The sequence below is a fragment of the Bos grunniens genome, chromosome 24, assembly GCF_055505025.1.
Source record: "Bos grunniens cultivar Pamir isolate PY7600 chromosome 24, Bosgru_T2T1.0, whole genome shotgun sequence".
Taxonomy (NCBI): domain Eukaryota; kingdom Metazoa; phylum Chordata; class Mammalia; order Artiodactyla; family Bovidae; genus Bos; species Bos grunniens.
In genome coordinates, this window is record NC_141188.1 from 48,349,016 (window position 1) to 48,376,932 (window position 27,917).

Below are 27,917 nucleotides of genomic sequence, written 5' to 3' on the forward strand. Positions count from 1 at the left end.
GGTCCAACTCTCACATCCGTACATGACTACTGGAAAAAACCGTAGCTTTGACTAGATGGACCTTTGTTGGCAAAGTAATATCTCTGCTTTTTAATATGGTGTCTAGGTTGGTCATAGCTTTTCTTCTAAGGAGCAAGTGTCTTTGAATTTCATGGCTGCAGTCACCATCTGCAGTGATTTTGGAGCCCAAGACAATCAAGTCTGTCACTGTTTCGATTGTTTCCCCATTTGTTTGCCATGAAGTGATGGGACCGCATGCCATGATCTTCATTTTCTGAATGTTGAGTTTTAAGCCAACTTTTTCACTCTCTTCTTTCACTTTCACCAAGAGGATCTTTAGTTCCTCTTCACTTTCTGCCATAAGGGTGGTGTCTTCTGCATATCTGAGGTTATTGATATTTCTCCCAGCAATCTTGATTCCAGCTTGTGCTTCATCCAGCCCAGCATTTCTCACGATGTACTCTGCATAGAAGTTAAATAAGCAGGGTGACAATATACAGTCTAGACGTACTCCTTTCCCAATTTGGAAACAGTCCATTGTTCCATGTGCAGTTCTACCTGTTGCTTCTTAACCTGCATACAGATTTCTCAGGAGGCAGGTAAGGTGGTCTGGTATTCCCATCTCTTGAAGAATTTTCCACAGTTTATTCATACATAACCTAATTGTAATTTCAACCTCTTCCAGGAATGTAATCTTAACCAGTCAGTCTGGAATTACCTGGTCAGTACTGGTGAGTTAATCTACCAGGTAGACTCTGCTGTTCCCCAAAGGAAGGTGACCTTCCCTAAAACAGTCCACTCTCTGCTCTTTGCTTTCCTGTTGTATCTCCTCCTGCTTATGAAAGTCTTCCACTTTGTATAGCTCTTCAGCGTTCCTTTCTATTTGCTAGGTGAGATGCTCGTGGATCCCTGAGTCACTGAACAAGAAGAGTCGGATCTTTAAATTTACCCATTTGAATTTTGTTTTTTAACAATAGTATGTCCATGTCTACTAGTGATCAGATTGTTTTGCTTGAAGTTGCTTCTCTCCATACAAAGTTTCACTAACCCATGCAATCCTGTCGAGTTTTTGATTCTCCACATGTGGCTGTTGGGTGATTCTGACACAACCAGGAAGGAAGCGCGAGGAGCAGGATTTGGTGGGTGCAGCGGGGCAGACCTAGGACTGACCCGGCAGGAGGTTACTGCGAGCACCCTTGGTCTTGCCCCGTCGATTTGGTGGGTGCAGCCGGGCAGACCCAGGACTGACCCGGCAGGAGGTTACTGCGAGCACCCTTGGTCTTGCCCCATCAATTTGGTGGGTGCAGCGGGGCAGACCCAGGACTGACCCGGCAGGAGGTTACTGCGAGCACCCTTGGTCTTGCCCCATCAATTTGGTGGGTGCAGCGGGGCAGACCCAGGACTGACCCGGCAGGAGGTTACTACGAGCACCCTTGGTCTTGCCCCGTCCACACCTTCTCAGGCTGTTTGGCTTCCTCAGACGTAAATTGATTTCAGCCTGGCCTCCTATGGCATTACTTTTGCTTCTTAGGGTGCAGGTTGACATGGGAACTATAATTCTAAGACCATACTTTTTAAAATATAAAATTAACATAACCCTTTTACAGAAAATATGAGAGCTAGGATAAAATCACTCATAATTTCAGCACTGTGATTTAAGTATTATCATCTTTGTATAATCCTAATGGTGGAAGTGTTTTGGTTATTTGTTATCATTTGTTGCTGGTATATCCTTCTGTGGTAATTTTTTTCCCTGAGAGGGAAGTCGTTTTTATAATTTTAGCTGTTTACAAAAAGAATACATGTTCATCATAAAAATCATATTTTATATGCTTTGGTATTGGTTGAAAGTGAACAGTCCCCTATAATTGTACATACAGACACCACAGACACGTTACATATTATTTTGTTTTATGGCTTTTTTTTTCTTCTTTCACTTAATATATTGTGGACAACTCTGAAAATTCTACCTATTTCAGTATAGAATCCCACTGTGTGAGTGAGCTGTAATTTGTTTTTTAAGTTAATTTTTGAATTTTTTAATTGGAGAATAATTGCTTTATGATGTTGTGTTAGCCTCTGTTGTATAATAGTGTGAATCAGCGATAAGTATGCATACATCCTTTCCCTCTTGGGCCTCCCTCCCACCCCCATCCCACCCCTTTAGGTCGTCATAGAGCACCGAGCTGAGCTCCCTGTGCTATATAGCAGCTACCCACCAGCAATTTATCTTACACTTTTCTTCTTCTTGAGGGTTTTAATACAGCACCAACCCATCAGACCAAGCTCCTTCCACCATGGCTCCCAGCACGGACACTCGAGGTGGGGGACAGTTTTCCCTTTGGTGTTTGGCTGAAGCAGCGGAAGTATTATCAAAACAGCTTTGTGTCCTGATGGACCTCCCTTTGCCAGTCCTTTGTTTGAGGGATTTTCTTGGGGCTTTTGTCTGTGCCTGTCAGCAGTTTGCCGCCAGGTTTCTCCGGCGCCCCATGTGGGAGGTCTGTGGGAGGCAAGAAGGGCCTCCCTTCTTGTATGTGTATTTGTCTACCGAGAGCCAGGTACATTTTATAGGCCCAGTTCAAGTGCCCGCTACCCCATTTTCTTTTAAGTATCTTTCATCAGAAATGGCCTGTGTTCCTGGAACACTGCCCTGTCGTTCGCCTGGCCCTCAGCCCCCTCACCTCTTCCCAGTGTCTTCCTAGGTTTCGATGCTGCAGGGGTTTTGGTTGCAGAGCGTGGACTAGAGAGGGGCGGTCTTCTCTATCTTGACCGGAAGCAGTCTCTCACTCATATGTTTGATTCCCTCTTTTATCTCTCTATCCATCTGAAATGCGGTTATTTTGATTCCCTCTTTTATCTCTCTATCCATCTGAAATGCGGTTATGTTATAGTCTGTGTCAGTGGAGTCCAGTTCAGTTCTCAGTGTCTTCTGCAGACTCTCCTTCATGGTGGTTCCGCATGTTTCATAATTTTGGATGGTGAGCTTCCATTTAGTGAGGGGGATCTTGTACGCATGCCTCCACAGAAAATTTGTGTCTGACTAGGTCAGGCTGTGGGCCACTGTAAGCTGACTTCTCAGCATAGGGTTTCTTCAGCCATGCGTGTGGGGGTGAGTAGTGGAGATTTTCAGTAAAGATTCCCCCTCCCCACAAAGCACAAGACAGACAAATTCCCTTCGTTCCTTCCACTTCCAGTGAGGGGATTTTTCTGACCCACCTGTGATAAAGGATGTGCCATCTAGTTTTTGTTTGTGTGTTTGTTTAATGTGATGGACTTTGTTTCCACCTACCATCTAGAATGGGTCCAAGGCCTTCTATGCTATCCCACATGTGGACTTTAAAATCCAAACTTTTTTGGTAACTAAGAGGCAAACACTCCTGAATCAACCACAGCTTCAGTCTCACTTGCCCAGCCTTGAGTTTTAGCTTCCTCTTCATTTTTAGGGCTTGAGAATTTTGGTGCCACTTCCTTGTGGACTCTTTTGTTGTGTATTCCAAAAAAATATGTCCTAGCAAGCTTTTTAAGGGACTTTATATCAAGAGATGTTTGAATGTCTAGCTCATCATCTTATTGGAAAAAGAAGCTTCCCATTTCTTTTCTCAATAATTGATCATATATTTTCTGGCAAGAGTAAGGGGGATATATTTCCTTTGTCAGTATTGTAGTAATTTGAAGTAGTTGCGATCTTTTATTATAAATGAGTGATGCTCTTAACCCCAACATCAGTAGGACATGGATCGAACTGACGGCTCTCCTCCTGGATCCCCTTGTCTAATGCTTGTAAGCTTATCCTCAGAATGAGAAGTACAGTCTCTGGAGATGAGAGACCCTATATGGAGATTCCATCTTTCACCTTATCTTCAAAAGCATTGCCCAGCCAAGTGAGTTGAATGAATCATTCCCTACAATCATCATTTCCATTATTTTTTTTACTAAAGATGAAAACAAAATGTTTTATTCCTGTGTTGGTTTTCTCTGTTAATTCTAGCTAATGATGATTATAAAGTGCTAGTTTTCAACAAAGCAGATTTACCTTCATAAATAAAGACTGGGCTCTAAGGAAGCCGATCATTTTACTTGAAGCCAGTAACCTTGAACTGAAAGCTTCTTTACTTACCGCAAGTAGTATCTATTGAGTACCTATTGTGAGTATTCTGTGTGATGGAAGGAGGAACCCAAGATATATGGTCCAGAGGCTGGCTATCTGATGGAACAGTGGATAAAACATAAACACAAATAACTAGGAAGTAAGGCTATAGCCAGCCATGTGGCTCGTACAGACAATACACAGGATAAAAGTATGTAAGGAAGAGGCCATTTCTGATGAAAGATACTTAAAAGAAAATGGGGTAGCGGGCACTTGAACTGGGCCTATAAAATGTACCTGGCTCTCGGTAGACAAAAGTGAAAGTTCCCACTAAAGAAAATGGCCTGAATAGACTCTCCCCTAGAACAGCAAAAGGTAAATTCAGACAAAAGCAGACAAAGGAGTTTGGTCCAACTGGGAAATGTAGGTAGGAGGAGTCAGCTCCTGCAGAGCTCAGTGCAATGGATGAAGTAGCCTTTGAAGCTTTGCTTGTTGGTGGTCATCTGCCAAAGCCCACGACAGTTCTGGAGTCTGTTCTTCAAGGATTGTCACGATCTCTTACTTTACGCTGGTTACGGACATTCTGCAAAGACTCCGCCTAACAATCTGAAGGTTGCTTTCCTCTTGCCACACTGAGATGGCTTGAAGTTAACGTTTTCATGATGGAATGAGCAAGCTGGAATTGTGTTTAATTTCCAAGTTCTGTTAACTTTGGGATGATCATTTTCCCAGGAACAACACAGTTTAACGGGAGACACAGACCAAGGGCTGAGGAAGGGCCCTGACAGATTGGCACAGGAGCCCAGGTGCTCAGGTGCGAGGTCCTGGCCCATGTAAACTGTCTAGGTGGCCAGTGGGCATTGCCACCTTGTCTCTCTCAGTGGGCACCGGTCCAGCGGTCAGGCTGTGAGGTCTGTGAGCCTTCACTGAGTCACAGTCTCTCTCGCTGGTTGCTTTTGACCTTCGAGGTGATGGAACTATGAAATGACCAAGATAAAGGAGATGTGAAAACAGAATAATTTAGGTTTAAAAAAATCAAAGTGTAGCAGCTAAAGGGAGTGTTTTCTGGTTGCCGCAGGTTAAATTTTTTCACATGAATATATTGGCAGAAAGAATGATTTCTGGGTACATTCCATTTGTCCTTTGTTTCCTCCCTTGTATGATTATATTATTATTGATGTCATTAAAAGTGCATTCATCAGGCCCGGCTGTCAGCGACTTGCACTTATTTTGTGCCCACAAGCAGTTTTGAGGTAGATCTCTTGCTTTAGGGCATTAGCTGATCAATGAGACCATCTGTCGTGAGGGATAGTTTTGCCCACCTCCCTCTGCTGCCTCCATTTTCCTGGGGCTTTCGGGGATCTGGTCTTCCTCTCACTAAGGAGTCCCTCCCGCTGGGGTGGAGAGACCAGAGGTGCCCCCACCAAACAGCCATCCTTCCGCAGCCCTTGCACTTTCCGGAGGGACAGCTGGTCCAAGGGGAGGCCTTGGGGGAAATATGGCGACTGCCCACCACCCCAGTGCTGCCGTTTCTCCAGCTTATTCTCTCTTCCTTCTTGGTTTTCAGGGGCTCAGGTCTTGTTTTATCTTTGAAGTTTACAGGGCCCAACATTCCTTCAGTCCAAGGCCCAGGCCTCCCTGTTATTATAGCCTATTATTTACATAGAAAGTGAAAGTGAAAGTCGCTCAGTTGTGTCCAGCTCTTTGCAACCCCATGGACTGGAATTCTCCAGGCCAGAATATGGAGTGGGTAGCTTTTCCCTTCTCCAGGGGATCTTCCCAACCCAGGGATCAAACCCAGGTCTCCCGCATTGCAGGAGGATTCTTTACCAGCTGAGCCACGAGGGAGCAATGGCACCCCACTCCAGTACTCTTGCCTGGAGAATCCCATGGACGGAGGAGCCTGGTAGGCTGCAGCCCATGGGGTCGCTGAGGGTCGGACACGACTGAGCGACTTCACTTTCACTTTTCTCTTTCATGCATTGGAGAAGGCAATGGCAACCCACTCCAGTGTTCTTGCCTGGAGAATCCCAGGGACGGGGGAGCCTGGTGGGCTGGCGTCTCTGGGGTCGCACAGAGTTGGACACGACTGAAGTGACTCAGCAGCAGCAGGGAGTTTATCACATTCATTTCTGTGTACTGGAGACTCAGCAGTTGACAATACACTTGCCAGGAGGGGAACGTTGCTGGACTGAATTCCTGAACGAGAGTCTAATGGCTTCTCTTCTCTGTTAGAAGATCTCCCTGACCCCCTCCTTTCGTCGCCCCTCACCCACCCTCCTCCTGCCGCCAGTCCAGGCCCAGCTCTCTGCTAACTGTCCAAAACAACTCTGGATTCACTCAGACTTACCAGGTGTTCACTCCATTTCGTCTTCTTGGAGGCATACTTTCCAGAACCTTCTTACCAGCTCCAAACTGAGTGGCTGTCCTCTGCACCCCGGGCCCCCATGTCATCCCTCTCTCTGTCAGACCTTCTGTTTCTCGGAGCCCGTGTGGCCCTTTGGTTCGGCTCCTCCTTTGGTTCTCCAGTACTTTCCCAATAAAGGGTACATGGGAGGTGATATTTTTTTAGGCTCTGCATGTTGGTTTGATCAAGATACTACATTGGAAATTATTTCCCTCCAGTCCAGGTTCAATGCACGATATTGGATGCTTGGGGCTGGTGCACTGGGACGACCCAGAGGGATGGTACGGGGAGGGAGGAGGGAGGAGGGTTCAGGATGGGGAACACGTGTATACCTGTGGCAGATTCATGTTGATATATTACAAAACCAATACAATATTGTAAAGTTAAAAAATAAAATATAAAAATTAAAATAAAACAAAAAAACCGGAATTTTGAAGGCCCACCCTATTTTTTTTTTTTTTTAATTATCTCACTTTGCTGATGAGAAATCTTATTCTCCATCCATTGGATGCAACCCATTTTTCCTCTCTGGAAACGTTTATGGTCCTCTCTTGGTTCCCAGGGTTCTGAGAGCTCACCTTAACGTGACTTGGGATCTCTCTGCCGCTCCTGTGCTGGTGTCAGTCCAGTGACTGAGGCACAGGCCGCGGAGCCTCACTGTTTGGGTTCAAGTCCAGGCCTTTCATTCACTCGCTTTGGCTTCAGGCAGCTACTCTTCTCTGCACCTGTTTCCTCATCTTTCATGGAGATGGTCGTGCCTACTTCATAGGGTGGATCTGAAAATTAAATTAATATCTGAAAAGTGCTTGAAACAGTACCTGCCACTTGGTGAGTGCTATTTAAGCATTAGTTTTTATTATTATTTCAAATGTAAAAAATAATCTCCTAGAGGGCTTCTCTGGTAAAGAATCCACCTACAATGCAGGAGACCTGGGTTGTATCCCTGGGTTGGGAAAATCCCCTGGAGAAGGGAAAGGCTACCCACTCCAGTATTCTGGAGAATTCTATGGATTGTATAGACCATGGGGTTGCAAAGAGTCAGACACATCTGAGCAACTTTCACTCTCTCCCTCAGAGGCCTGCAAAGTTCCTTTGACCCTGTGTCTGGAATATAAACGTTGGCCGTGAGAGGGAGGGGGCGCAGTTGTGCAAGTGGCTGAGTCTCTGATGAGATGAGTTTCCACAGGGTGAAGCTGATAAAGCAAATGTGAAAAAGATAGGTAATTGTTATTGCCAGGAAAGCGCCCTGGACTGGATTCTTAGCTCGGAGGAGAGTAATAGGTAAACAAAAAACATAATCTCTTAAGAAATCTGGTCCTTCCAATTTAGATTCAGATATATTTCCTTTTCAACTTAAAAGGAAATATCATGACATAGATTCAGAATGAGAGTAAGAAAAATGGGAAGATGCTTTGCAAAGTCTTGGTATCTTTAGGACAGAAAATTTGGTGACCATGTTACTCTTTATTAGTGGCTCAGCCAAACCAACACACAGGCATTTCCTAATTTCTTACACTGGAAAATCAAACAGATTTCCTTCCCATCTAGAAGATTGAAATTTTAACATACAAAGAGTTCACAAACTTACACTCAGAATGATATGTTTTTAATAAGTACTCAAGGTAACCAGAGCCGCAGTCATTGAGGGAAAGTTCCACTTTACATAATAATTCCAAATAATACATTTGGAATGGAAAATTTTTTAAATCGCCATTTTGCATCGCTCTCATGAAACAATTTATTCAAAGATCATCAACAGATGCTAAAATCACTAGTTGAAATGGCCTGGGGAAAGGGGTCTTCACACGGTGCCAAAGTAGTCTACTCAGAACACTTACTCCTTGCAAGGGATCTTATCCAATGCAGAGAGCCGTGGTCAGCAGATAATCTCAGTAACTAAACATCACATCATTAAAGTGAGATACACCAACATGTGGATTCCAATGTAATTAATACGAAAATGTATCATCTATGAAATATACTTGACAGAACTGTTTATCCTGAGTCTGATTAAGTTTTGAGATCTCACTTCCATCTTGGAGGACGGGGGACAGAGGAACCAGTTACCTGATACCACGAGGAAAACAGGTGAATCCAGAATGTAGGGCATTGTACAACTAGCCCTATCTTTTCAAAAAGAGGCCAAAGCAAGGAGACTGCTTTAGATTACAAGAGAACTAAGAGATAGAATCATACGTGGTACATAATCTTTGATTGAATTTTGGTTGAAAAAAACTGTAAAAGATATTTGGAGGATGATTGGAGAGATTTTAATATGGAATAACCATTGGACATGTTATATAATGATTCTCTTAGTGTCATAATGATATTGTAGTTATATAAAAAGTCCTTTTAGGGGGAAATACACACTGAAGCATTTGGGGGTGGAATTTCATGATGGAATTTACATTGAAATAGTCTAATAAGAATAGATACATAGATATGAAGCAGATACGGCAAAATGTTAACTGTTAAGTCAAGATGGTAGGTATGTGGATATTTGTTGTTTTAGTCTATTTTTCTACTTGCTTGAAATTTTTACCAATATATTAAGAAATGTAAGGAAATGGCCCACAGATGCAAAATTGCACAAACCTGGCCTGATAGCGTTTTGAGAGGAGCAAGGGTCAGTGTTTCAAAGGGCCACATTTGCACTGGGCACCCAGGAAGGAGCATTCACCTTCACTCACAATGGAGTGAGATTGTCATTTGCTTCAGAATGTATGTGAGTTCCGGAAGAATTAGTGTCCTTCCCAGAGTACCCACGTTATTATCAGGAATAATGTACTCACTGGCAGGATCAGATTGGAAAACTGATGTTACAACTGCATTGGGAATGCTCACGTTTGGTTGTTGTTAGCTGGATTTATTTCCCCTCAAATTAAGTCACTTAAAAATTCACATGAGTTCTTTGGGGGATTTTTTTTTCTTTCTCCTTTTCTCTTTCTTTTATTCTCCCTCCTTCCTCCTTTCCTCTCTCCCTCCCTTTCTCTCTCTCTTTTTTCTTCTTTTTTAACTATTTCTTTCTCCCAAACAACACGAAGTGGTGGTGCTCTCCCCTCAAGCACAGATGTAGCATCACAGGGAAGATGCAGGATTGTCTAATTTGTTCTTCAGACACAGTTGTGGCTCATGAAGCGCGTTGACCGCCTCAAACCAGTTCCTCTGTTTCGGCCGTGATTCAGGGAGCTGGACTGTGCCATGTTGCGCCGCCTGGAGAAGAGGATTCTGGTGGACCTGCCGAGCCAGGAGGCCCGGGAGGCCATGATCCACCACTGGCTGCCCGCCGTGAGCAGGAGCAGCGCCCTGGAGCTGCGCGCGGACCTGGAGTACAGCCTGCTGAGCCGGGTGAGCCGCTGGGGAGGCCGCCCCGAGACCCTCTTCTCAGCAGGGTCATCTCGTGAGCTGTTCGGAGGCTGGAGTCACCTAGAAAAGATCCAGGCTACCCCCAACAACCCGACAGGCCTCTCCTCCATGAAGGAGTGAGCTCTTTGTCCCTTGCAAGCATTCCAGCAGAAAGAGATGCGATGAAGTGGAAATAGCATAGGGCTTAGACTCGGAGCCTCTGGTCAGATCCTGGCCCTGTCGCTTATACTAGCTGTGTGCCCTCGGGGACATCACGTCCTCTCTGAGCCCCAGCTTCTTCATCTGTAAAATGGGTAACAGGCCACAGAGGGTTACTGTGATGATTAAATGCACATCTTTCACAAACAGTAAAGCTTTAGGTCACCTGTCTGTTATCCCACAGCCACGGGTGTCATTGCTTGAAAGGACTCTTGAATGTGGTGTTCTCTGAGGTTCCTTAGAGACAGGTTATAATCTTATTTACAAGAATAAAAGTGTCCACAGAATTTGATCATCCTGGGATCTGGGCACAAAGGCCCCATTAGGCTGACTTGGGCGGGCCAGTCCTTCACCAGCATCTCCCCACCTTTGCTTGGATGGTATTAGGAAGCTGTTCGTTGCCCAGCTCCTTAGGTTATCCAGCCTCCCTCCCCCCAGACACTGTTTATCCGGGAACCTTTTATATAGTGTCCATGGGTGACAGACACGGAATCCAAACAGGGGCTCTGACACCTGGTCCTGCCTGTGAGGATGTAACCACCGCCGCGTTCTGCCTGCTGCCTAATGGCTCCGTCTGCGGGTGTTTCAGGAGACCGAAGGCTACTCTGGCTCGGACATTAAGCTAGTCTGCAGGGAAGCAGCTATGCGGCCTGTGAGGAAGATCTTCAACGCCCTTGAAAATCACCAGTCAGGTACGGTGAGGATGACAGCCAAGGGGCTCTGGGAGAGAAAATTGTTTAAAAATTTAGCTTTCGCCAGCAGGTGGCGCCTCGCCTCTGTTCCTCGTGGCTCCCTACACTGCCACTCGTTCTTTGGTGGAAATCTTCCTTCTGCACCCAACTCCTTTCTCCTCTTCTGTTCTGTTTTGGATCAACTTTGCCCCCAGGTGATAAACTCCTTAGGGCTCGGGCTTTTATTTCTCTGGTACACTATGTGGGGCTGGATCTATTTGCGGCACATATAAATATTAAATAATACTTTTTAACGATACATTTAAGTCAGATTTTGTGTATGGGCTTCAGGGGCTGAATTGCACATTAAAGATGTTTTCCCCCAACCTTCTTTAGCCTTGCCTGTTGCTGCATTAACCATTAAGAATGCTGCATTATGCATTGTCTTGAAAGAAGGTCTATTAGCGTTTCAAGAGCATTGATCACCATTAGGTCGATTGTTGAGCCCTTATTCTTGTGTTTCCATCTAGGGAGCAGCAATTTACCTGGGATCCAGCTGGATACAGTGACCACTGCCGACTTTTTGGATGTGCTCGCCCATACCAAGCCTTCAGCAAAAAGTCTGACTCAGAGATACGCAGCCTGGCAAAGTGAGTTCGAGTCTGTGTGAGGTCACATTTACGCTGACTTGGCCTCAAAGAAAACCACAGAGGCCTCCTCATTGATTAGTGTAAGTTTACAGGAAGAACAGAAAATTGGAATAGAAAACAGAAAATTTACCTTGAAGATTGGGTTAATTTGGACAACTGTACTACTTTGGAAGTAGATATTTTCATGGTCAATGTCAGCAAAATACTGAAGATTCTAATTACAGGTATGTGTCATGCAGTGGAGACTTTTCTCACAGTGAGACCCCATAAAATTTCAATGAGTAATTTCTTGTAGTGTTCCTCCTTTGTGAACTGGCATTTTTCTTTTGAAGAATGTGTGGTTAGGAAAGTTGTGTTGGGATGCACAGGGTGGTTCTGAGTTGGGGAGCCAATCAGAAGTGGAGCTTGACAGACCATCTGACCAGCGGACAGTTCAAGGGTGGATAAAGGTGAGAGCATGGAAGGAAGCAGAGTTTGCTTCCTTCTTCTGACAATATTCTGAATCTCATCAGCTCTCCCTGATTCTGACTCCAGCCATTCTATCAGCAGAGCCAACTCCTAACAGACTAGCCCCACTCAGGAATGTCACTGGCCCATCTCAGAGTGAAAGTCACTCTTTGCAACCCCATGTAGTCAGTCCATGGAATTCTCCAGGCCTGAATACTGGAGTGAGTTGCCGTTCCCTTCTCCAGGGGATCTTCCCAACCCAGGGATCAAACCCAGGTCCCCCGCATTGCAGGCAGATTTTTACCATCTGAGCGACCAGGGAAGGCCATCTCTGGAGACGAGCTGATAGCAGTGGGGATAAGCAACCACTTTCCCCACCCACCAGTTGCAGCGTTTTGAGTTCTGGCCCCTGTTAACGTCTTCACATCTCACACCCTGTGTGTTCAGCCCTTCTCTTTCCATTGCCACAGCTCCTTGTTGGATCCAAAGCTTAGGATGGGATATCTGAGCTTCTGGAACAGTCCTCCCTGCTCTTAGGCTCCTCCTTAATCTTCTTATGGGGTTGGAAACAGCTGGAAACATCTCATTTAGAAACCCACAATCTGAGGCATCAGCTTGCAGATCCTGGTACATTTTGAAGGCTTTCACTAAGTAATGCTGTCCCTACCCCCACCTGGAATTTTCCCATGGTGGCCACCTTCTGTCGTCTCCCTTGCCTTCTTTTCTTCATCCCTACAAGTCAGACTCATTCAGAAAACACTTCCAGGAAAAAAAGGACATTTTGGCTAAATAGTCCAAAGGATCTCACCCTTTTAAAAAAAAAAACACATTGGGGTATTGATCATTTTGAATAGAATATTCTCAAATGCCTCTTAAGACATCATTTCATGGAAAATGTAATCAAATTGAAAATATACGCTTATAAAACGACTTTAAAAGAACCAAGAAGACATTTCATCTTAGCAGAAGCGCAGCTGAAACTTCTTCATGGTCACTAGGTAGGCCCTGAGCGGCACTGCTGACAGCTGGGATACAGAGGTCTCCAAGTTCAACGGCCTCACTGCTGTACTGCTTAATTTCCAAGAGCTGCCTTCTGTGCTTCTGGGTTGTTTTCTTTGCCTGGCTGTCAGCTGACATTTCTTACAGCTGTTAGGGCGTTCGCTTGTGGCTTTTGCCATCCTTTCTGATTTCATAAAATCTCAAGTGGGTGGAACCTCCACCTGAAAAGCAGGTGCACTGTATGTGTACTTAAGGTGTATTTAAGATACAGGGTACTTGACATGTACTACATGTGTACTTAACATGTCCTAGACGTGTACTTAAGAGTGAACCGGCAAAGGAGTGGAGGAGGGCTCCTGTGGACAGCATGCTTTGTGACAACAGGGCTGGACCCCTCAGCTTACTGCCCGAGAGTTTATGACTCTGTTCAGGTAAGTGTGGTTTGGCCATCCTTCCCACAAATCCATGTAATCTTCCATTTCCAAAGCCCACCTACATTTCCTTCCTCCATTCCTTTTGAGTATCTCCAAATTCATCTTTGGAGCACTTCTACCTACATTCAATCACATTCTCCTTTCCCCATTCCTTGGAAAATTTGTCTGCAAATGACCATGCATGACTGTTCTTAGATCATGCCTTTATTTTAGTGGCTTCTTCATCACTTTTACGGAGAAGGCAATGGCACCCCACTCCAGTACTCTTGCCTGGAAAATCCCATGGATGGAGGAGCCTGGTAGGCTGCAGTCCATGGAGTTGCTAGGAGTCGGACACGACTGAGCGACTTCAATTTCACTTTTCACTTTCATGCATTGGAAAAGGAAATGGCAATCCACTCCAGTGTTCTTGCCTGGAGAATCCCAGGGACAGGGGAGCCTGGTGGGCTGCCGTCTGTGGGGTTGCACAGAGTCGGACACGACTGAAGCGACTTAGCAGTAGCAGTCATCACTTTTATACATTATCTAATGACTTCCTGCTTTGGATGAAATGAAATGTAGCTTTTTCATTCCTCTGCCCCATCCATACCACACACATAAGTCTTTCCCTATCATCCTCAAATAGTTTTATTACAGTTTTAGGTTAACTCAATAATCATATTTTTTATGACATTGTTCATTGTACATTGTTCACTGCAGAGGCAAGAATTGGATCAGGTTATATTTCCTTTCTTGATGGGTTTTGTCTGTCTTGGAATTAATAACTGTCTCCTTTTTTTCATTTGCTTAATTTTCTTGGCAACATTCTGAGATTTGTCAGATGCCTATCAGTGTTGAGGGCTTCCCTGATAGCTCAGTTGGTAAAGAATCAGCCTGCAACACAGGAGACCCCGGTTCGATTCCTGGGTTGGGAAGGTCTGCTGGAGAAGGGATAGGCTACCTACTCCAGCGTTCTTGGGTTTTCTTTGTGGCTCAGCTGGTGAAGAATCTACCCGCAAAGAGGGAGACCTGGGTTCGATCCCTGGTTTGGGAAGATCCCCTAGAGAAGGGAAAGGCTACCCACTCCAGTATTCTGGCCTGGAGAATTCCATGAACTGTATAGTCCATGGGCTCGCCAAGAGTCAGACACAAATGAGCAACTTTCACTTTCATCAGCGTTCTCTTCTAAATGGCCAAACACATCAGGTAAACAACCTTAAGCCCATTCCCATGCACTCTGGTCCGGGAGGTAAGGGGAAGGGGACCAGAGGACCAGTGCAGCCTAAGCAGAGATTTACCTAATCCCGTTTTCAGCCCTGCATCTCACGCTGGCCCACCCCCGACTCTATAGTCTCCAAGGCCTTTATGTTCACAGGTCCACTCTCCCAGAGTAAACCTCCTCTCCTGCCTCGCTGAGGGTGCTCATCTGGCTACTTAGGGTGGGGAGGGTTTCTGGGCTTCCAGCCACTATCCCAGCTTTGAACCAATTCCTTGCTTCTCAAACTTGCCCCACACCTCATACCTCTCTGCTCAGTGTCTCCAAGCCTTGAGTCTTTGAGGTTGTCTTACAGGATGAATTCTGGTTTTTTGCTTTGTGCAGATTTTAGCACAAATGCTCCAACCTCTTCACAGATCCTAGACAACTGAACTCTGTCATCTACCGATGTCTCCTCTACCATTTTTGTGGGTTTATTCCAACTTTATTCCTCTCTTGAGTGGGGCTTTGAGAGATATCAACTAATACATGATTAATCTGCTGTTTAGAGTCTCTGGTTATTTTTTTAAAAGTAGACTAAAGTATGTCTAGAAGACAATGGCACCCCACTCCAGTACTCTTGCCTGGAAAATCCCATGGACGGAGGGGCCTGGTGAGCTGCAGTCCATGGGGTCGCTAGGAGTTGGACACGACTGAGCGACTGCACTTTTTCACTTTCATGCATTGGAGAAGGAAATGGCAACCCATTCTAGTGTTCTTGCCTGGAGAATCCCAGGGACGGGGGAGCCTGCTGGGCTACCATCTATGGGGTCGCACAGAGTCGGACACGACTGAAGCAACTTAGCAGCAACAGCAAAGTATGTCTAAGTTTATAGGGCTATAGGAGACTGGCCTGTTAGTCGATGGAAAATTTAACTTAATTCCACCTGGGGCATTTTCTTTTAAAGCAGAGGTCATAACTGAAATGCCTATAGAACTTTGAGCATAGTAACACATGGGTAAAGTAAGGAGAGGTGGGGACTGTGGTGAACTGCAGAGGCCAGAACTGTCCGAAGGACACAGCATCGACCTGGCTCCAACTGAACACGGAAATGCAGACCCTCTGACCTTCCCAGGAAAACCAGTCATGGATTTGCATTTGCCACCTCCTGGTAATTCAGACGCTGGCAGTTCAGGTTCTTCGCCCTTCACCCACGGCACTCATTCTGGCCATCGGGTGCCTTCCCTAGTTATCTAAAGGAACAGCAGCCTCATGCTTCCTGGCTCTGTTCTCCATCAGTTCTTGTCAGTAGCTCCACTGCATGACACAGTTGTGTGTACGGCTGATTGTCTGTTTACCCTACCTGAATGTTAGCACCATGGTTGTGGTACTTTCTGCCACTGCTATTGAATGGATGAAATGACAGACCACAGACTGTCTGAGCACTCTATGTGCTTCAGAGGCTGGACGTTGTGATTACTGTTCCCAAGCCTTTCGCTCACTGCACATCAGCTCTTCTCTGGGAGGACTTACACGACCACCTTGAACTTGCCAGAGCCCCTGGGACTTCTAGGTGCGCTGTTTACATGCTTTATTTCCCATCTAGAGGATTTGTATCTAGGAGTTGGAGCTACAGTCTGCTCGGTCTTCCTTGATGCTTTACTCCCGGTGGGCATTTAAGAAATAACTTTGATTTCCTCAGGCACAGCAGCCATTGAAACAAGCAGGCACTGAGATGTGTATGACATTAAATACTGGAAAAAGATACTGAAATCTGTTTCATTTTAATAGATGCCGTTTGAATTACGATAAACGATTTCTGGTGCTCAGGCACCTCGCCTCTCAAGGAGAGCAGCATTCTTTGAGTAGTAGGTGGTTGGTGTAACACAAAGTTAGCAAAGGCCTTGTGCATTTATTTTGGGCAAAATTTTGTGATTTATGTCAAAGAAAACTCTGTGATACAAACTTGCTCCATGCAGATAACTGCTAACAGGACAAGGGACTCTGCCACCGAGGCAAGTGTTTTAATGAAACACATTAGTGCAGTTTTAAAAATTCTTTATTATAAGTACCCAAGGACTTGAGTTTCATCCTACATGAACCACCAGTGATCCAAAATCAACTGAACATCATCAACACAGGTGTATTTTGACTTTCCTGTACAATTCACTCCTGTAATTTTTCAATGTGGAATTAGGGTTAGGTGATGACACCTGTCACTCCAGGGGAGTCTGTGACATCCACAGCCATAGGTGTTTGATGGAGCCGTTGCTGAAGGAGGTGGGCAAGCCCCCTTCTTTCGGGGCATCACTATCTGCCCTGAGAGGGGTGGAATGGTGGGTAGGCAGAGTCACTGCAGAACTCGCTGATTCTGGATGGTGAGTGTGAAGTGGGCACAACTGTATCTCCCCCAGGACTTGCCCTTCGCCCATCACACCGAGCACACACCTGGCTCACAGCAGACACGCAATGACCACCTTCCGACAGTGGATGTTCTCTAATGCCCTTTCCAGCCCTAAGATGTCACTTGGTCCCTTTCTGGGGCCAGGACAGGATTACAGTAAAGCTGATACAAACACTTTCCTTGGGGGTCAGTACCACAGGACAGTCCTTGAAATGTAATGGCTGGAAAATAAAGTCCTTTACATACTTCGGTTATTAAATCTCCTCCATGAGGCCCAACGCAGACCAACCTGCTGAGCTGGGAATGTTTCCAGTAATTTCAACACTGTGGACAGGTCGGTTAGAAAGCCCTATTTAACGTTTGTTAAATAAAACGGTAAACTAAGGTTTTAATGGCTTCTAGGGCCACGTGAGAGTGGAGGAAAGTGGAACAGCCACTTCTCCTGGCAGGGCTGGGTGCACACGGTGCCTTACCCTCTCCTGCCACGCACCTGTCAGTCATGTCTACTGCGTGTGGCTTTAGCTCTAACCTGTCCCCAGAGCATCAGAGCCATTACTTAAATGTCTAATGGGCCTCTTCTATGGACAGCAAGTCTAAAATGAAACTTATTTTCTCCTCCCTACCCACAGCTAAACGTTCTAGCATTAAGTTCTTCTGATATTTACAGCTAAGTTTGATTGGTCCGGTGACTGCCTGAGTACCTGTTCTGTGCTGTAGCAGACACAGTCTTGTCTGGTGGGGAGAGGAGACGCGTGACGGTCCAAGTGTAATCTAACAAGTGCAGCACAGAGGTGGGGACACTTCCTCCATTCTGCGGGCAGGACATCACAGGACAGGGACACAGGATCTTCACACTGCCTTGGGCATCCTCCTGGGCCCCTCCTGGCCAGATCCTTCTCTTATACGCTTGCTTCCTAGCAGGCACTTCACACACAGCAGCGAGCAAACACTTGAGAACGCCTGGGCCAAGGAATCGCTGCCCCAGGTGCTGGGGAACAGGCCACAGGTGAACATACCAGCAGCCTCTCTGCTTGCACGCGGGGCTTCCCCTCTTTGCAGCTCTGGTCTGAAGGAGTTCAAATATCGTAGAATGTCTCTTTTTTTAAATCCTCAGGAAGACCTTCCCCACTGAACTGGCTATAGAGATGAATTCTACCAAACTTTCCCAGATGGTTAAATGTGGACACTCCTGTATCTGCATGTTGTCATCGCAGACGTGGGAGACTTAGCATCTGCCTGATTCCATTCAAAGTCCTTAACAGGTGGGCTGTGCATTTAACTCTCACAACACGCCTGCGTGGTGGGCACCGTGGTTATCTCTATGGAGAAGGGAGCAGAGGCAGGAGGGGCTAGGGTCCTGGAGGGGCGAGCTGGCAGTGCTGGCCAGGCTCTGCGCCCCTGCCACTGCCCCTCCTTCCCGTCCGGGTGGTGTCCCAGCACTGCTGTCTTCGGCACTCTGCCACATGCTAGGACTAAGTCCAGCATCTGCACAGTAAGAACAGCGAGCGGCCAACGGCCAGGAGGAGGGGAGTGGCCATTTAGCTCTGCCCCCTCCCACCTAAGACCAAGCTGCTCTCTAAACAAGCATCAAAACCCGAAGCTCATCCACACCGCTGTGTGCTTCAGTGCGGGGAGCACCAAGATGATGGGCAATTACGTGCTGATAACCCAAGGCCCAAGAGCCCAGTAAAACAGCTGCCGAGGCCCAGGATCCTCCGCGTATGCAAATGCACAGGACAATCATCACCTCCTCAGTCCCCTTCATTGTGGTGGGTTTAACATGACAAGAAGCATCCATGCTACAAGGCGAGATTTCATTTTACAGCCGCGGTAACCAAGTACATAAAAGCTTGAATCTGTCCCAGTAGTTTCTGAAGGATTTTTCCCACAGTGTCAGAGGCAAAAATAATGAAATCTTGCAAATGTACAGTTAATGGGACCCGGGTGGACACTAACCTCAAAAATGCATGGTCTGTAAGACATTAAAGGCTTGATTTTAGTTTCTGCACTGTTCCTGTTAATAACAATGTCTAATTAAAACATCTGTGAAATACTGATAGTTTTAATTTTACATAAAATTTCCAAAACAACTGTTACACAGTATAATAGGTATCTGCAATGAATAGGTTATTAATGGAAATATTATTTTAAATTAAAATCAGGTTCTAAATTTAAATTAGTTATCTCTGGTTAATGAAGAGAAAAAGAAGTCACCCAGGCTGGGAGTAATACAGTAGCTAATCTAGTTTTCAACATCCGTGAAAGCAAATCCACTCCATCACTTGGGCTAAAGGACAATTTATTTTGTTGCTTCTGTTCTGTACTCCACTCGGCACTTCTGACAGATTTCACAGCTGAACTCAGCATTAAAACTACAGCCTAATGCAGCCTGCAGTACAGTACTTTATAACTTAAAAAGATACCATTCAACTTTAGTCAGCCTGAAGCCCACCAATTTACCATTGAGAGGACAGAGAACGAGGCTCCCTGCAGCAGACTCCCCTCCAGCCCCGCTAACCTGATGAATATTTTAAAAGGAACACGCAATCTCAGTTTTCCCTTTTTTTGGATCTCATCTTCTTTTACAAAATAAAAGGGATTATTAGCCCGGCTGAGTGGCTGGCTGCAATTCAATACCTTTCTTTCTAATTACTGCACAATAAAAGAGGGTTGAACGGTGAGCAGGGCTGAGTGGTCCGCGTCTGTCTAGGCCGGCACTGAGTGTGTTGAGGGATTCATTCCAGTCGATGAAAAGCTGCGTTTCAAGTTCCTTCAGATTCACGTAACGGTTCACAGCAGATGCTGCAGAATGTGGTCCACGGCATGCGGGAAGCTCTCACAGGTTAAGTAAGGAGCTGGGTTAATTTTGTCTTCGTCTGCTGCTCGATATTTCCCTGAAATGAAAGTAAAGCCCGTGAACAAAGGCTACTGTCAGGACGCCAGAGTAATCGTGGCCTGTGAGCACACAGGCCACCCTGACAGTGCCGAGAGAACCGGGGGCTCCACAACCCCCAAAGCACCTTTCATCCAGGCTTCAGGATGCCACGAGGCAACCCAAAGCCAGATGTGTTCAGCATTTCCCAGGCCCTCTGGTCTCTCAGCAACGGATGCCAGATCCCAGGCACTGGGTCACCTGGCAGTTAAGGGTGCCCTCAAATCTCCTCACCTGGTGAAATTTCCTCCCCCACCAGCCCTAAAGATACGGACAGGGATTAAATCAGTGCTTTTACATGAGAGCCCAGACCGCACAGGATAGAGGCCTTGTCAGCTCACGGGTGACTGGAAACTGCATGAGCTGCTGCCCAACAGGAACCCTGTGAGCAGGCAAATGAGCGCGCCGGGGGCAGGGAGAGACGGATGGTCACGGTGCTCATGTGCAGGCTGGCCGGCCAGGCTGCCCAGCAGGGCACTGGTCACACGGGGACACAGAGCTGATCTGACAAATGGTCATCAGGCCATGCATGACCCCCATTTAGACACCCTTAATGTGTCCCAGTGCTCTTCAGAAAGAACCCCAAATGTCTGTTGTTGCCTACCAGGCCCTCAGTCACCCAGCTCAGCACTCCTCACATGGTGGGCATTCTGTAGCACTGGTTAAATGAAAGAAAGAAGGAAGGAAAGAAGGGACAGAGGGAAGCGGGGAGGAACACTGCTTCAGTCAAGGCCTTGGGGATGAGGCCGACTGCCCTGTAGCCTCAGTGCAGCCTCTGCACGTGCCCTTTCTGCAAGCTCTCTCATCCCCCTTTCTGTGAGCTCTCTTTATTCTTGTGCAATTTCCTGTATTCTCTGCCTAAATCTGGGTTTCCAAACAATAGGCTCACCATTTTCTACAATACAATCCCTTTTGTTTTCTACAACTACCTACAAGGTTTTGTCCAGCAAACATGAAGCCTGAAAATCCCCAGCCCACAACTTGGTGCTGTGGTGGTGACATTGCTCCTGTCCTGTCTTGCTGACTTGTGAATTCCTTCAGGAAAGGAGCCAGCATCAAATGCACAAAGGTAACTCCTCAGCATCCTCAAGGCACCTGTCCACGGTACGGTCCACACAGCAAACTCTATTGCTTATTTCTTCTTAAGCTTAAATCCCATTGAGTATAAACCTTTGCAAGGTTTCTGCTTGGTCTCACAGGTAAGTTAATGACTACTTTTTACTATACCACCCACTTCTTGGATCTAGTTGTTTAAGGACCGATGTGTGAAAGTCAGGGTTCTTAGCCATGGAGAGAAGGGCTTGCAGCATGCTTCTGCTTAGTCTGGCCCTGGGGTTTCTACAAACTAACACAGTGGCTTGCGTATGCGTGCAAGTTCTAGCACCCTGCACTGTGTGTGGGACGTGGCAGGCGCTCAACAACGCTGGCGGAGTGAAGGGAGCAGGCCACCGCCACTCAGGCCTGACGCAGCACGGCAGTCTATACTCTCCTGGATGAACAAATGTAAATGGAGGCAGAATGCAGGAAGCCATGTTGACAACATTGGACAGAGGGTGATCCCATCTTTCCTAGGTCATTGTTTTACATGCTAAACAGAATTAGATTCTGGTCAGGGCTAGTCACGGAGAAGGCAATGGCACCCCACGCCAGTACTCTTGCCTGGAAAATCCCATGGACAGAGGAGCCTGGTGGGCTGCAGTCCATGGGGTCGCTAAGATTCAGACACGACTGAGCGACTTCACTTTCACTTTTCTCTTTCATGCATTGGAGAAGGAAATGGCAACCCACTCCAGCGTTCTTGCCTGGAGAATCCCAGGGACGGCGGAGCCTGGTGGGCTGCCCTCTATGGGGTTGCATAGAAGTATAGACATGAAGCGACTTAGCAGCAGCAGCAGCATCAGGGGGGCTAGTCTTTACAAATGTATATTGAGCGTTTAACATGTGTTACTGAGAAACAAATTGCTCAAGACAATCACTGCGTAAGTTAAAATTTCCATGGTGATTTTCAACACTGAGAAACCATGCACTTGTCCACTGCATTCAGTTCAAAACCATCAGTGGAATCTGCAGCTCTGTACACTTTCAGAACAGTGGTCTTGGGATTTTTTTTTTCTGACCAAAGATGAACAGTACAAATGGGTCTGTTTTCATGAGCTGAACTTAGCTACATAACTAAGTTAGACATTTTAGATGTGACTGTGTAGAGCTGCTGGCTTCTCTAAGATTGACTGGCTGCCTGTGTGATGGGCTGACCACAGCCAATGGCCAGTCAGAAAAGAAGGCAGAACCATGGAGACCCGCTAGGGGGAGCTGGGCCCACAAGACACTGGCACAGGAGCAGTTTTCATACTTGGTGTAAATCCTTAATTACGTGAGCTAAGAAAGGAAATGTTTATGGGAACGCTAGAAATAGTTATCTGTGGATTTCCTCAATGATCGGATCATAAAATGGTGAATGTCAGGAATCTGAAAATTCAGACACAAGGCAAGATGATGAGTGTGCCTGTTTTTCTTGACTCCCTGATAGGTCCCGTTGTCCTCTTTTTCGCGTCCATCAAAGCAGAGTGATGTTCCAGGGAAAATGGTGATCATTTTGAATGAGAAATGTGCAAAAACACTGTTAGTTCTAAGGCGACGAGTCACCATGTGCAAGGCTCCCCCGGGACCTCCTGCACGAGCAGACTGTCCCTCTTGGTCCACACCATGCGTGTTCAGTTGCACAGTTGGGTCTGACTCTTTGCGACCGCATGGACTGTAGCCCACCAGGCTCCTCTGTCCATGGGATTCTCCAGGCAAGAATATTGGAGTGGGTTGCCACTTCCTAATCCAGGGATCTTCCTGAACCAAGGATCAAACCCGAGTCTCTTGCGTCTCCTGCATTAGCAAGCAGATTCTTTACCACTAGTGCCACCTGGGAAGCCAGGGCCTGACAAGTACTTCTTATTCAATTATAGCAGCATCTCCTGTTTTCTTGTTTCTGTTTTTAAATTCAAAATAGCTTTCATGCAACCACATTTTCTTGAACAAACACCATAGTCATGAGTAAATATACATTTTTCTAAAAATTTCCTGGTGGCAGGTCTTCTATGACTGTTTAAATTCTCCCTTTTCTGGACAACCTGTACAAAGCCAGGCATATGAACTCACAGAGCCATTTACAGAGCCTTCTGCTGTTACTGTTCGGTCACTACATCGTGTCTGACTCTGCCCACGGACTGTACCCCGCCAGGCTCCTCTGTCCATGGGATTTTCTAGGCAAGAATTCTAGAGTGGGTTGCCATTTCCTTCTCCAGGGATTTCAGCATCTCCTGCATAGGCAGGCAGATTCTTAACTGCTGGGCCACCAGGGAAGCCCACAGAACCCCTTATCTGCTATTTAACTGATAAGAGTCTGATGCCAATTCTTGGACCGGACCCTGGCTGTCATCCTCAAACACGTGCTATTAGTTCCAAGCTCAGCAGGTATCCTCTGGCGGCAGGTGTGGGGGAGACCTTTTCATTTTACCTGGAAAGGCTGATCAAGTTCTCAGCGCAACAGCACATGCCCACACACAGCTCTCATGCCTTGTCTCTCCTTACCTTGAGAGGATTTTATTCATCACACTCCACGCTGGAAAATGGCACAGAGCTAAAAGGGACCAGTCCAGCCCCATCATCTATAAACAGTCCAAAGAGGTGAAGGGCTCTGACAGAATCTCAGAGTCAGTGTAGAGCTGAGACTGAGACCCAAGACACCTAACTGGTCTGCTGTCCTCATGATGCCGTATTAACTGTGGCTTCCCCATTAAGTTCTTTCTCTTTCCTTAAATTTATTTGAGGGACCACACCCAGTTTACTTAATTTTGGTATAGGAAATTGTTACTAAAACAGTACAGGAAAGGTAAGAAAAAAGTTTTTTTATGTGTGTTTTTAAAACAACATTAACACAAAGTATCACTTAGCTAGTCAGTCCCCAAAGAGGTCAAAGTCATCATTTTATACCTGGTTCAAAAGGAAAGGATATTTTTACAGAGCCCCATGATCAATGGTTTTTTGCTCAGCCAGTGGTTTGTATATCCAGAAAATCATATAAATGCTAACTGTCTTATGTATGACTATCTCTGAGGAAGTGTGAAAACACCTCTGAACTCTGATCTGAACTTCCTAGCTTTGCACAGTACGGGCCCTCTCACGTCGTCTCTCTTCCCTGCAATCCTAAGCCCACTTTATTTTTGCTTTGTGGTGGAAAGAGAATTAAAGTACCCAGTGGGCTTTGCCATTTTATCAAAGACTGTTCTTTAAGAATGGTGTATTTTACCATTCTGTTTCAGAGAAAGCTTGTACAGAAGATACGTACCTGTCTTGACTAAGATGCCCCGCATGCCGGCATTCTGAGCCCCACCAACATCATCTCTGCAGTCCTAGAAAAGTGTGACGAAGCGTTTAGTCCAGTGTCTTCAGTGAGCTCGCCAACAAACCAACCTACCAGTGATTTATTAGGCTGGAATGGCCAACTGCAATCCCATGCTTTTTCTTAAAACGAGAGGGAGGGAGGTATAAAAAAGGATAAACCCAGGTGTGATAGTCTAAGGGAGCATACTAACTGGAAAGGGAAGCATCACGGAGGTAGAGGTAAAAAACAAGAGTAGCAACCCCGGTAACCAAACATAGAAAGTGCAGTTACAGCGCTGCATGTTTTGCACATGTACATCTATTTCTTTTTTTAAAATATTTTTTATTTTTATTTATTCATTTGCATCAGGTCTTAGTTGCAGCATGTGGGATTTAGTTCACCGACAAGGGATCAAATCTCGGTCTCTTGCATTGGGAGCACAGAGTCTCAACCACTGGACCACCAGGGAAGGTCCCATCTATCTCCTTTTAAAATAGATCATGGAAAAAAGGTATTTTATCACTTGGCAGCTCTTAAGGCAAATGATCCAACTGCAGGGCAGTGAGTGAACTAGGTTCAGAAGACAGCTCTCATGCTGCCTACGTAAGACATTATCCTTACTTTTCATCCAACTGTCAGTAACAGGAGGAATCAAGTCAGACCGTATACTTAAACAGATTTTGAGATTGTCTTCACACTTAGGAATAACAGACCAGTTTAAAAGGGAAGCTCTTGTTTTTCAATTTTTACTCAAGATAGGGGTGAATATACTCAGCTAACTGTGATAAATGCAAGGCAATAAAAATCCAAGAAATGGAAGAAACATCAATAAAATCAATCCTGCCATCTCATGTCTATAAGAATTTATTCAGATCATGCCCAAAGAAAAACTTTTCCGTTAAAATCATTCATGTAATTTAACAACCACCCTTGGAAATGAGTCTCAGAATTTCTCTCAAAATCTTCACTCAAGGTCAAACTTAAAACCTTTTCTGTTGCATCTAAACCTGCCTTGTTGAAGCAGGCAAGATGGGGGAGAGGGAAAGGCTGAAGGAGAGGGGAAAAGTAGACATGGAAAGAGAGGGAAAAGCCACCCTCTCTCAGACAACACCCCTCCAGGCAGCTGAACTCTGCTATCACGTGCCCTTCCCACCTTCCATGCTGTCCCAATAGCAGTGTCTCCAGGGACAAAGAATTCCGGAATCTCCAGGCTAGGGTGACCACTTTCTTGAACACACATTTGCCTAGAAAAGTCAGCTAAAGGCCTGCCAGAGGGAAAAGTTGTTACTGAAAAGACAGTTTTTCAAAGCAGTCCTGAGTCCAGTGACAGCCTACTGGGTTTGGTTCAGGAACCTAGAAGTAGGAGACGGCAGTCAGGAAGATTGCGATCCATGAGCACTCGCACAGTTCAAGACAGCAGGGGATCTACAGTTTCTTCTGGAGGGAGTCCGGCCTCGAGTTCTACTTCCAGCCATGCCACTCATCAGCTCTGGGACTACCTCTCTGGGCTAAGGTTTCTCAGCTGATAAAGTGAGGAGGTTCGGACCAGACAATCCTGATGGTCCCTTCCAGCCTAAGGCATTATTATTTAAAATTGAAATATAATCCTTGCCACCTACTACTGACCACAAGATAGTGTGCTTTCCAGTACTTTTCCCCTCACAGCACAGACAGAAAATAATGTTTTCCCAGTAAGTTCAGTCGCTCAGTCGTCTCCGACTCTTTGTGACCCTACGGATTGCAGCACGCCAGGCTTCCCTGTCCATCACCAACTCCCAGAGCTTACTCAAACGCATGTCCATCGAGTCAGTGATGTCATCCAACCATCGCATCCTCTGTCGTCCCCTTCTCCTCCCGCCTTCAATCTTTCCCAGCATCAGGGTCTTTTCAAATGAATCAGTTCTTTGCATCAGGTGGCCAGAGTATTGGAGCTTCAGCATCAGTCCTTCCAATGAATATTCGGGACTGATCTCCTTTAGGATGGACTGGTTGGATCTCCTTGCAGTCCAAAGGACTCTCAAGAGGCTTCTCCGACACCACAGTTCAAAAGCATCAATTGTTCGGTGTTCAGCTTTCTTTATAGTCCAACTTTGACATCCATACGTGACTCCTGGAAAAATCATAGCTTTGACTAGATGGATCTTTGTTGGCAAAGTAATGTCTCTGCTTTTTAATATGCTGTCTAAGTTTGTCATAGCTTTTCTTCCAAGGAGCAAGCGTCTTTTAATTTCATGGCTGCAGTCACCATCTGCAGTGATTTTGGAGCACAAGAAAATAAAGTCTGACACTGTTTCCACTGTTTCCCCATCTATTTGCCACAAAGTGATGGGACCGGATGCCATGATCTTAGTTTTCTGAATGTTGAGCTTTAAACCAACTTTTTCTCTCCTTTTTTACTTTCATCAAGAGGCTCTTTAGTTCTTCACTTTCTGCCACAAGGGTGGTGTCATCTGCATATCTGAGGTTATTGATATTTCTCGCAGCAATCTTGATTCTAGCTTCTGCTTCATCCAGCCTAGCATTTTGCATCATGTATTCTGCATGGAAGTTAAATAAGCAGGGTGACAATATACAGCCTTGATGTACTCCTTTTCCCATTTGGGACCAGTGTGTTGTTCCATGTCCGGTTCTAACTGTTGCTTCTTGACCTGCGTACAGATTTCTCAGGACGCAGGTCAGGTGCTCTGGTATTCCCATCTCTTTCAGAATTTTCCACAGTTTGTTGTGATTCACACAGTCAAAGCCTTTGGTGTAGTCAATAAAGCAGAAGTAGATGTTTTTCTGGAACTCTCTTGCTTTTTGGATGATCCAATGGATGTTGGCAATTTGATCTCTGGTTCCTCTGCCTTTTCTAAATCCAGCTTGAACATCTGGACATTCACGGTTCACGGACTGCTGAAGCCTGGCTTGGAGAATTTTGAGCATTACTTTGCTAGTGTGTGAGATGAGTGCAGTTGTGCAGCAGTTTGAACATTCTTTGGTATTGCCTTTCTTACCAGGGTAGACTGACAACGTGCTCACAGCCAAAGGTCACTGGCTAGGGCATCTGGTCACCAGAGCCAGCCCTGCCACTCAAAGGCCTGAGGCAATCGATATCTTTAGCTATCTCTGGCAAATTGGGAAGTTTTTCCATAAAGTATGTACTAGCAAAAAAAAAAAAATCAATAGTGAGAGAATTCTTTAGGTACAGGTGGTCTCTGCATTAAGGAATAGTAAAAAACAAATCTAAGTTATCTTCAAAAGGACATATAAAGCATTTAATTGTCTTGTATCTGATGGTCTTTTGAATTGTATATATCTCATCACACTGTGAAGACTGTCAGAAATAATCAACAATTCAGTTCTTTAGAATACCAGTGAACAACTACTGGAAAGCCTGCTTTATGGGTGGCCTCTTATTACCACCTGACAATCACCAATAACGGGTCTGCTCGTGTTTCAAAGCACTGCTTTGAAGCTGGCTCCTCCCAGCAGGACAGGTGAGCCCAGGGCGTTTCCTGGGCTCTTCTACTTACATCTCCAATCATAACGGTCTCCTCAGGTTCACAGCCAGTGCCCCGCAACGCCTCCAAAAAGAACGTTTTCTCTGGTTTCCCCACGACCGTGGCTTTGGTATCGGTGGCATACTCTAAAGCAGTCACAAATGGTCCAGGCCCCAGGGCTAAGCCATCCTTCCTCTTGTAATACCTAGCTTTGTGGATTGCTATCAGAGGCGCTCCATCCAGGAGTAACCTAGAGAGTCAGAGACAATGGAAACTGGCTAAAAGCAATGCTT

General features: G+C 45.8%; 2 protein-coding genes across 23 annotated transcripts in view; one reads left to right on the forward strand and one right to left on the reverse strand.

Moving 5' to 3' along the window:
- KATNAL2 (katanin catalytic subunit A1 like 2) overlaps positions 1–11,664 on the forward strand; it is a 112,442-nt gene extending 100,778 nt beyond the window's left edge. For all 14 annotated transcript variants that reach the window (XM_086373401.1, XM_086373398.1, XM_086373391.1 and 11 more), the window contains 3 exons: positions 9,680–9,842; positions 10,648–10,750; positions 11,260–11,664. In XM_086373401.1, coding sequence (XP_086229527.1) covers positions 9,680–9,842; positions 10,648–10,750; positions 11,260–11,399 — 406 coding nt within the window. In that variant the 3' untranslated portion in view covers positions 11,400–11,664. The remainder of the gene's footprint in view (positions 1–9,679; positions 9,843–10,647; positions 10,751–11,259) is intronic.
- A 4,811-nt stretch (positions 11,665–16,475) lies between these two features.
- Positions 16,476–27,917, reverse strand: part of HDHD2 (haloacid dehalogenase like hydrolase domain containing 2) — a 49,430-nt gene continuing 37,988 nt past the window's right edge. For 8 of the 9 annotated variants that reach the window (XR_015154035.1, XR_015154036.1, XM_086373406.1 and 5 more), the window contains 3 exons: positions 27,658–27,874; positions 24,107–24,170; positions 16,476–19,732 (listed from right to left, as the gene is read on the reverse strand). Coding sequence is in view for 7 of the 9 variants with exons in the window: in XM_086373406.1 (XP_086229532.1) it covers positions 19,629–19,732; positions 24,107–24,170; positions 27,658–27,874 (385 nt within the window). In the remaining 2 variants the exon portion in view is untranslated. The remainder of the gene's footprint in view (positions 19,733–24,106; positions 24,171–27,657; positions 27,875–27,917) is intronic. The other variant, XM_086373414.1, reaches the window with a different exon arrangement.